At 36.9% G+C, this 10,309-nt stretch overlaps 1 protein-coding gene across 1 annotated transcript in view; it reads left to right on the top strand.

The window, feature by feature from the left end:
* The window catches only part of efcab7 (EF-hand calcium binding domain 7), an 11,326-nt gene extending 1,017 nt beyond the window's left edge, over nt 1-10,309 (top strand). Inside the window, exons 2-13 of the mRNA XM_024279163.1 lie at nt 7-203; nt 353-439; nt 1,015-1,213; nt 2,428-2,549; nt 6,415-6,553; nt 7,140-7,249; nt 7,468-7,631; nt 7,815-7,948; nt 8,028-8,176; nt 8,259-8,468; nt 9,279-9,386; nt 10,067-10,309. Coding sequence (XP_024134931.1) covers nt 7-203; nt 353-439; nt 1,015-1,213; nt 2,428-2,549; nt 6,415-6,553; nt 7,140-7,249; nt 7,468-7,631; nt 7,815-7,948; nt 8,028-8,176; nt 8,259-8,468; nt 9,279-9,386; nt 10,067-10,147 — 1,700 coding nt within the window. The 3' untranslated portion in view covers nt 10,148-10,309. The remainder of the gene's footprint in view (nt 1-6; nt 204-352; nt 440-1,014; nt 1,214-2,427; nt 2,550-6,414; nt 6,554-7,139; nt 7,250-7,467; nt 7,632-7,814; nt 7,949-8,027; nt 8,177-8,258; nt 8,469-9,278; nt 9,387-10,066) is intronic.

Below are 10,309 nucleotides of genomic sequence, written 5' to 3'. Positions count from 1 at the left end.
AGGCAGGTAGAAATCCATCCCAAGCAACCCTCAGTAAATACTGGACTCCTGGAACATCCAAACTAAACTTTGATGACTTCTGTGGAATACTCAAATGTGAAAGACAAACCGAGGAGGCGGAGCTAATGAGAGCTTTTAAAGCTATGGATGTGAACGGGGATGGCTACATCTTACACAGTGCATTGGAAAAGGTTTTAACCACAGTGAGTAACCTAAAACATTTTGTTTCATATGAATAAATGCAACAAACTAGAATAAAATCTAAAGCAGATGGGGCCAGATTTCCACAATTTATTTTTTATCATTTTAATTTTAAGTGTTTTAAATAGAAAAAAAATGTCCAATCTTACAGAAAGGTGAGAAAATGACTACTGAGGAGGTGAATACTATTTTCTCGTTAGCTGATGTCAACAAAGACGGCAAACTGGACTACACACAGGTAAGCGCACAAATATGTACAAGCGAATGAAAACAGATTCCCATCACTTTGCTTTGTATTATACATTTACTAGATTCAAGCTTGCAAGTTCTCCTAAGAGTGTGCTTCAGATACTTCAGTTTAGTGCTTTTTAATGTGTTTAGTGCTTCAATAGTGTGTACTGTAGTGTTGTAAAGAGCAAATGTTTACAAAATTGTCATTACAGCTTTTACAAGACATTTTTATTCATCATTGCACAAAAAGAAACAGTAAAAACTAAAGCCAAAAAGGCAGATTGTTGTAGTTTGATTGATTGATTAGTGTCAGCGCATCATTTTCAACTTAAAACTTTCTAAATCAAAGCTCAGCATAATTTGGATGAAACTCAGGTGTCATCCAACAAATGTTTGTTGCCAATAAGGCACAATTTTAAAGAAAAACTGCAAGTTTTATTGTAAATAATTGTTACTAATATTAAAGAAATGAATATTAATCGTTGACATTTTTGACAAGATATCTTGAGTTTGATCGAAACTTCATTAACATTTACATTCATCCTTGTTAAATCCTGCAGCTGTTTTTGTTGTTTCTCTCAGTTCTGCAGGTTGTTTGCATCAACGGTGCGTCAGTGCCAATCGGTTGCCATGCAGAAGCTTGAGACGGACGGGAGATGGAAGAAACAAAACTTTGGCAGTCAGTCGTACAGCCCTCCTAAGGCTGGCGCGCCCTCTGACCCCACAGCAGTGGAAGTGGCTGCGGCTCACCGCGCAGACTCTGATTCATCTCTAAAGAAAGGTACTGCTCACGCCTTAATTGGGATTTATTCCAAATTTAGAGAAGGAGCAAAGGTTTGGACCAAATTCACACACACTCCCCCATCATGTCTTTATTGTACAATTTGGATGAATTTTTTTTCCCAAATTGTTTAACAGATCATACATCAAAATAGGAAACAATGAGGTCATCTTGTTTTGAGGAAGGTTGGAAAGGGTTTTGAACTGGATAATCATGTCTGCCATTAAAAACAGAAGAAATTTTTTTTTTTTTTAAGTTAAAGCTTCACCTGTGACTTTTGGTATCATTATCAGACACATAGACTCAATAACATTTCAGAGGCTTAACTCTAAAGTCTTTACTGAATGAACAAATGATAGCAGAGGAAGAAAAATGGGGTTGATTTATGTGGTCTGCCTCTGTTATTGATCTGGAGAGTTCCTCCTCTTCTCACTGGGGAGGTGATCAGGGTTTAAAGAAGAGGCCCAGTTGACCGACGCTGTGAAAACAAATCAGGTGCAAGATAATGGTCTGGATTATCATATCATTGGGCCTCTCCTTTGTATTGATTTGTGGCTTTAACAACCCGATGCTTCACAGTCGGAGCTCTTTTGACCTCCGTCATTTATCTTTTTTAAAGTAAAGCATCGTATTCTCCTGAAAATAAGTTGTCCAATGCCTTCCAGATAATATTTAAATGAATCCATGATCACGTGCTGCATAACATCAATAGTTTTTATCAGTGTCTACTTGCTTCCTCACAAGAGCTTCCATCGTTCATCATTAAAGCAATGACAGTGAGGCTATTTATTTCAAAAGCCCCTGCAAGATGTGTGTAAATCCGACCAATTACCCAGCATCCTGATGTGCTAAGCCCAGAAACAGTCAGACCTCTCACCAGTAAATTTATATTTTCTGGCTTTAAATAATGTCCAAAGAAGAAAGATGTGGGAGATAATGGATTTATAAGTGCACTGCTGTGTCCTGTCTGATTATCTTTGCTCTAATGAATTACACGGGACTCAGACTAAACAGCATGCTTTCTTAGAACCTTAACCCAAAACATTCTCACTTGGTTTACTGAGAGTCTTCTGAGAAGATAACATTATTTATCGGATAACGTCATTCGATTCATTAATTCTCTGAAAACTGTGTGACTATTTATCATAAATCTGTCAATTTGTAAACTTTTTTGTGACTAATTCATGTCTAATCTGGGTGTCTCTGTGTCGCAGACAGCAAGCCATTGTCCCGCCTTTCCTCTGCTCGCAGCCGCCGCTCGTCCCTCTCAAACGCCGTTACCGTGAGGGCAAGCAACGCCAAGGCCAGCCAGGTCTTAGAACCTGCAGGTCTGCAGGTAACTTATCTTCACTTAGCTGCACATAGAATCTTCATTGTAGATTATTCATTTTCTATTTATGCGTTGCTATAAAAAATGTTTAGTATCTTTACTTTTGAATCTTTAAAACCAAAACCACAGAAAATAGACAAAACCATCAAATCTTTAAATTTATGCATCTTCAACCAAAGTACATTTTGGGTTTTTGATTTACTGCACAACCAAAGAAAGGAACTTATTATTGAATGAATGTCAGTTTTTTAGTGAGTTTATAACTTACAAGTTTTTCTAAAATATTCTTTATCAAAAGCACTATAAAGACGTTTATAGGAAACGTGAATGAAAAGGAGAAATTTCTACATTTAAAAGTTCTGTTACTTTTAATGTAAAAATGCATAATTTACAAATATTTTTTCAATTTTGTTTTGTTTTTACTACTTATTGCATGAAATGTTTTTGAAAAAAAATAAATTAGTTCTGATTGGAAATTTTAAAAAAAATCTGTATGAATGTAAACCAGATACGTGAATCATATTGAAAACTTTTCAATTGAAATCTGATCAGTTAAGTGTTTTGGCATTAAAAGCATCTCTAAAAACATAAAGATGAATACATTTTGACATTTCTACAGTTGCACATTCCCAGCATGTCAGATATTTCAGATTCTGGGAGTAGCATGGCCTGCGTAAACAGCACAAATGTGGCAGTAGTGCTAATCGTGCTGAGGCTTTTTTGCATCTCCGTCCTTAATTTTAGTTACTTAAACGTGAGAGCATCAGATACCTGAGGATAGAAGGCAGAACAAAATTTGAGTGTGAGGAAGAGATTAAAGCTCTTTTATTATGTTCTGTTGTAACAAGAAATATGAGATGGACAAGCTTAAAGTGAAGAAAAGTTGTCATGAATTTCACAGAAAGCTGTTGGAACGCACTCTGGACTCTGAAATTTTTGAAGCACAGAGACAAAAAAAACATGAGTGAATAAATAGAAACCAAAGTGTTTGCTTTAATGCCTTGTGTTGTCTGTCATTTTTGGGATATTAAAGTGAAGGAGCAGCCCTGTACACTGAATAAGGACTTGCTGGCTATGAGTTTTAGGAATTTTTCATCAGGAGGGTTCATGTGTTTCCTGCCAAATCTGGTTAAGAACCAGTTAGAGTGACAAATCAGGAGATTTCAAGCATCATTTTGTATTTTTATTTCATTTTGCTTAAATAAAACGACAGAAGCCGAAAACGGCCTACCTTACTTTTTTTTCTCATAATTCCGAGATAATGAAGAATACACTGTATTGTCGTTCTCTTACTTTCCCAAACTGAGATGCCAAGACTTTACCTGTTTTAATCTCTTTATTATGTGGTTAACAAAGAAAACAGCAGAAGAAAACACTATTTATGAGTGGGCCTTAATTCCGTCTCATGCACCATCCCCCTCCCTTTATTTCCCCAAACTCCCGAACAAACAGCTGGAATGACAGAACCATTGACTGTATATTCATGAATTATTTTGTATCTATCGACAGACATTATATATATATATATTATATATATATAGCCTCTGACATTAGCCGGTCAAAACAGCCACTCAGCCCAACTCGGCCCACTACTATACTTTTTTTTTCATTTCTTTACAATCCGCGACAAAACAAAGCATTTTCTCAGAAAAGATAAGTTGATCAGTTCTTCGACATTTTCTCTAACTGCTTTGTTTTGTTGCAGACTGTAGAAAAACGAAAACAAGTATTGTAGCCAACTGAGTTGGGCTAAGTGGCTGTTTGGGTCCGCTAATGTTGGGAGCTCAGTGAACACACCATGCAGAGCCGCTCGTCACCCCAGGGTTCTGTCAGTAAACCTGTTGTCAGCAGTTTTAGGGAAATAAAGGGAGGGGGCTGGTGCATGAGGAGCGTAGATCCACTAATAAATAAAAATAGACCAAAAAACTACTTATGTGGAGTGTTTTCTTCTGCTGTTTTTGCTGTTAGCCACAAAATAAAAAGACTTAGAACATGTTAAGTCTTGGCATCTCAGTGCAGGAAAGGAAGAGAGGGATCCTACAGTATATTTTTAAGTATCTCAGAAAACGAACATTGTTTTCTCGTGATAATGAGATAGTGGATCTCATTATCACAACAAAATGGTAAAAAAGATTAGGGTTTTCGGCTTCCATATAAAACACAATAACTTAATCAATTGTTGTGTTACAGACTTCAGGTAACCTGTTAACCCTTACTTAACTCATCCATTGCATCTTTTGATTTAATATTGTATTAAGAGGGAAATCTACACTACGTTGTTTTTAACTTAATGTAGTTTTGAAGCCACTTCATTCTGGCCTAAACCAGCTGCAGTGGCCTGGCAAACAGGTCAGTTAAACACTGCCGATAAAAACAATGTTTTAGGTGCAGAAACAGTCCTTCTCCAGCTGGCAGTGTGTGTGGATGATGGGGCTTTGTGGACATTCACTTCATGCACTGCCATGTGTGGAAACTCGTCCACCGTATCGATTCCTCGCTCTTTGTTTCCACCCTGTCTGGCTTAGCCTCAGATGGTTTGCTTTACAGCAAAAAAAAAAAAAAAAGAGTAAATAAGTAAAAAAACACACACACATACTTTGCTTCACCTCCTCCCCTAGATCCAAACAATGTGTTAAGATTGGAAAGGACCAAACATTACAGTGGTAAAAGATTGAGTGTCCAGAGATTACCTCAGAGGGACTTTCTGCTCTCTGTAATAACTCCTGCATCGCCACAGGCTAATAGCTGGGACGCTATAAGAGGAAGATTAGATGTGTTGCAGGAATTGTGTCCTTACCTCAGAGACGTAAACTCTCTCTGATAAACTGCAATCTGCATGTGAGTGATTCCTTCTTGGACAGTTTGCATGTCTAGATAAGCGCAGTAAGACGATGGCGAGCTGTGGGCGTCTGCATGTGCTGCTGCGGCCTGCTCAGTGTCCTGTGACCCTCTCAGAAACAGTAAATCAGTTTGGTGGCCGCAGCAGGTGACAGCACATGTATTAGTCTGCAGGCTGACCCTCTCTCTATGGAGGCATTCATTCTCATGTCCTTAAGCAATGGATGGGCGCGCCTGGCATTTCCTCTAATTTAATATTGTCTGGACAAACCACTGAAGTGTTATGGTTTGATCTTTTACGCCTCTCACAGCTGAAGATAAATACATTGAGAAAATGGCTTTATTTTAAAGGAGCAGCATGCTCAGACTTTATGGTACTTTCTTTGTTTAACTTGGTGATTTATTTGTCCACTAAAAAGACGAATAGCCTATTTCCGGCTTGCTAGGCCCTCTGTGTCCTCTTACTTTGTGTCCACACAACTGTGTTTTCATTTAATGTGTCTCCGATGAGGGGACAGGATATTTCCCGGTGTTGACGCTCCTGCTCCATTTCGAATTATTACCCTCCTTTTAGTTGTGGAACAACAGGATTTCAAAATGAGAGAAATATTGGCTTTCATAAATTTTTGCCAAAGTATCCCCCTGACGGTTTCTAACGACTGCTCAATCAGGATGGGGAAGACTGTATTTAGCAAAGGTAAATTAGAGTCACAGCCTGCAGCGAGAACGCAGCGAGAATGTGCCGCTCCCGCCCTCCTCTGGATCAGCTCGAGTGTTGCTTCTCCGGCTGCTGCAGAGCTAACACTCACCAATTCAGAAGAAATGAAATATAACACCATATGTTGTTTCTGTTAATCAAGCAAACCCTTTGAAGTGACACATTTTTATATTCTTAAATCCCAAAATGTTCTTACTTTTTCACAAAACTGATCCCTATTGAAAAAAAACTCCTTTTGCCACCAGCTTGTTTTCTTTGTTCTGACTTTTTACATTTTGAATCAGTTTAAGCAGGAATATTCTTGAATCATTTCAGGACTGGCATCACAGCTTCCGGAAGGGATGCTTCTTTGTGGAGGAGGATGGGAGCATCAGCTCTCTGCAGTACCAGCTCCACGTCCCCCAGACAACCAACGTCTACATAACCATCCATCCTCTGAACATCCACACACCTGGTTGGTTTTTCAAATAACTCTTTCACATTTGGTTAAAATAAAAGTAAAAAATCAATAAATTCAGTTTACTAAAGGACACAGATCGTGATTGTTTCACCAGTTAATACGAACTGCACATATTACTGCAGAGAGAACTTCAAAAACTTTAATCCAGAAGGAAAACTGTCCGTATGAATCACACTTTAATTGACAAAATTATTATTTAATAGATTCAGTGTATCATGTTTTGCATGTATAATAGGACTATGTAAGACTATATAAGAGTAATTATAATGGCATCATTTACATGTGCATGTATAGTGCATTTTAATATGTTTTTTTTGGTGTATGCATGTGTGCATATATAGCTTTTTGTGTTTTTCGTTTCTTTTGTTTTTTCTGTCTTGTTTGAAATAAAAATTCCCATTTCTAAAACAAAGCTCAGTAATGCTTTAAATTTAATAAGAATAATACCCCTAATTTCTACTTTGCATTTGTTTTCCCACCATTTTTATAATGTTAAATATTCTGTGTCAGTTGGGTAAATTTAGTGCCAGTACGTCCATTTCTGTGATTTATTATTCATCCAGTTCTGCTCTTTTTTTAGAAAAGCCTTCGTCGTGGATGACAGTGGACACGGCACTTTTCATCGTGTCAGCTGGTGAAACCAAAGAAGAGGCGACTTTAGTGTCCTTTACTGAATCAAAAGACAAGGAAGTATGTTTATGTGAGCTAAATCCATGCTTGTGATTTATGATTTACTAGTGGAGCAAAAAATTGTTTAGTTTTAGAACCTGTTTAGTTAAAAAATATATATCTATCCCAGGATGTCCAGGTTATAAAAATTAAGCAGTTTTTAGGACAGTGATGATAACATTTGACATCTCTAGGATATATTTAACTAAAAAAGTTTTTGAACTCATTTTGTTCTTCAGAAATATGTGTGGATGGGAGAGTTAAACGCTGGAACATACTACCTGCTTCCATTCACCAGTGGCTGCAGATTAAAGAAACACAACAAAAAGAGCTTTCCAGGTAAATCTGTGGAACTGGTCTATAAGACTGACACCGGGGAGCTGGACTTCACCCGCGAGCTAAGGTCAGCCCCCTTAACTCCACCACGAGGTTAAAGATGACAAGTTCTTTTATCCAGTGTCAACAAATGTGCATTTGAGTCTAAATGGAAGTTGATGTGAAAAACTGAATTGAATTTGTTTAGATTTTTGAAGAATTTTGCTAAAAACAATCTGAGTTTTCTTGTGATGCTGCCTTTGTGCCACAGGGAGGTGCTGTCTGACGTCTTTGACATGATAGACCTAGATGGAAATGGCCTGCTGAGTCTGGAGGAGTATAATTTCTTTGAGCTGAGGACCAGTGGAGAGCAGTGTGATAAAGAAGCGTGGGCAATCTGCAAAGGTGACTCTGACATGACTGCTCTTTTCTTCAACTGAATGTGGGAGGTTCTATTTCTTATGCTTCTTTTCCATTTCTCCAGAAAACTTTGATATGAGAAAGAATCAGCTGACACGACAGGGTTTCATGGAGCTGAACTTAATGGAGGCCACAGAGAAAGATGGAGACTCTGCTGATTTATGGGTAACCCTGGAGGCCATGGGCTACAACCAAATGCTGGAGCTTACAGAGGTGAGCCACACGCCTGATATCAACCAAAAACATACCATTTTATGTACTTCAATTAATAATCTGTGATATTTCCTGTCTTTAGGCGTGTCCATTCCAAATAGATGTGTACTGTGAAAGTTCTCAGCCATCCTTACAAACCCTCAGTCTGGAATCAGGACCAAAACTGCTGAACCAGGCTGTCCAGAAATCCATCACAGCAAAGAGTGGAGCCAAAGCACTAAGAGGACATGACAATGTCTTCATCTTTACTTACAAAGGGGAGCACAGAATCTCCTCTGTCATTGCCAATAAGGTAACCAGCTTTTTTTAAGTTATCTAACTATACAAGGACACAAATACAAAGCAGATAAAAGTGGAAAATCCTGATTTCTTCTTAAACCCTTTATCTCAATGGCCACTAGAGGGGGTAATAATCAGCTTGAAATGAAATTTATTGCAGAAATTGCAAATGTTTTTGCTTATAGAGTGTCAGTTTTTGTATATATGTTGTATCTAAACTCTAAAGTCTCAGTATTGTTGGATACTTTAGTGTGTGGTTGCCAGCTATTCTTGCCAGGCTCATTAATATGCAGCAGGAGCAATCTGTCTCTTGGCAACAAGAGTTACTTTGTGGGAAAGCCTAATGATGCAAAAGCACTTCTGGAAAAAATAGTCTCCTACCATTTGAAGTGGTCACAAGTGTTGAAGTGGATTAACAACATTTAACATTTTGCTTAAAGACTTTTATATATATTATAAACTATTATAAACTGTTCTGTTATTTCAATAGTTTGTGGTCACAAATTTGCATTTTTGTGCATAAATAAGTATTTTGTGGCTGCAAATATAAATACTAATTTGTATGCACAAAATAACAACTTTTGCCTATAAAATGCTAATTTGTGCCTTCAAAATACTAGTTTTTACTTACAAGATGGCAATTTATACCTAAGAACTGCTAATTCATAATTCAAAATACAAAATTTTGTCCACAAATTATTAATTTAAGAGAACAGTTGTTTTTTTTGTTTTATTTTGTTTTGTTTGGGTTTTTTTTTTTAATGTAATGTCCAAGAGTTTGTACATTTCTGCAAATATCTAATAATTTTCTTGTCTTTTGCAGACCAATCAGAAAGTGACTGTTCATGTAAACAACGAGCAGAGCAGGAACTGCTGCAGCAGCAGGGGCATGACTGTGTTTGCAGTAGAGATTCCAGCCAGGACTAAGATGGTATAAACCATTCATTTCTTAAAAAAAATTTAAAACTGTTTTTCTTTTTTTAACAAATGGCATAAAATTAAATGCCAGCTGTGGAAATCATGAAAGAAACGCATGTAATGTGTGTATTTCTGCTCGTCTGGGGTGAGATTTTGTCTGTTTAACTTAAAAAAAAAGATAGTGAAAGAAGAACTGTATGTGTAAAGGTATAAAAGATAATATAATTGTCATGTTTGTAAATCAGTTTGATCCAAACCAAAGATTTCAGAGTTAAGAAAAACTGAAAATTGAGTTAGTTCACCCTCTTGCACATTTCCTTCTCATATATCACTTCACTGCATGCTCTTGAGGAGTATGAGCAAAGTCATTTTAATTAAAGGAAAAGAAGAAACACTTTTGAAGATTAACATTTTTTCTATTAAAATTCAAGCAGGAACTGTATTAGTAGTTAGGCTGTTTTTATATTTACATAATATAATAAGACATAAACTGATGAACTTCTCAGATTTTCTTATGTTTTGTTTATATTTCTGACTGAAGGGTTAATGAACGCCAGGAGATAAATTTGACATCATTTCACACACAAACACCGAACCAACATGATTATCAATCTAGCTTCTGTTTAAACAGCCGCATAATTGGTTATTTGGTGTTTTGGGAATTGAATACTAATGTTTATGTTCTTCCTTCAGGTGTGCCAGCATGTTCTACCCATTAATGACAAACAGGACTGGACCTACAACTGCTTGGAAACCATTTTGCCCAGCATATGAAAGACCTCCACAACTAACAGCTGCTGTTTGACTGAACTTTTATGAGGATAAAATCTTCTAAAAAGCATTTTTACTGTTGCAAACAATAATAGCTAAAGAGAGTGGATGCAGTATCCATAGAAATGATTTAAAAAAAGTAAATATTAGGACATTTTCTCATTA

This window comes from Oryzias melastigma, linkage group LG4 (genome assembly GCF_002922805.2).
Source record: "Oryzias melastigma strain HK-1 linkage group LG4, ASM292280v2, whole genome shotgun sequence".
Classification (NCBI taxonomy): domain Eukaryota; kingdom Metazoa; phylum Chordata; class Actinopteri; order Beloniformes; family Adrianichthyidae; genus Oryzias; species Oryzias melastigma.
Note: the sequence above shows the minus strand (reverse complement) of the source record. Positions and strands in the feature narration are given on the sequence as shown.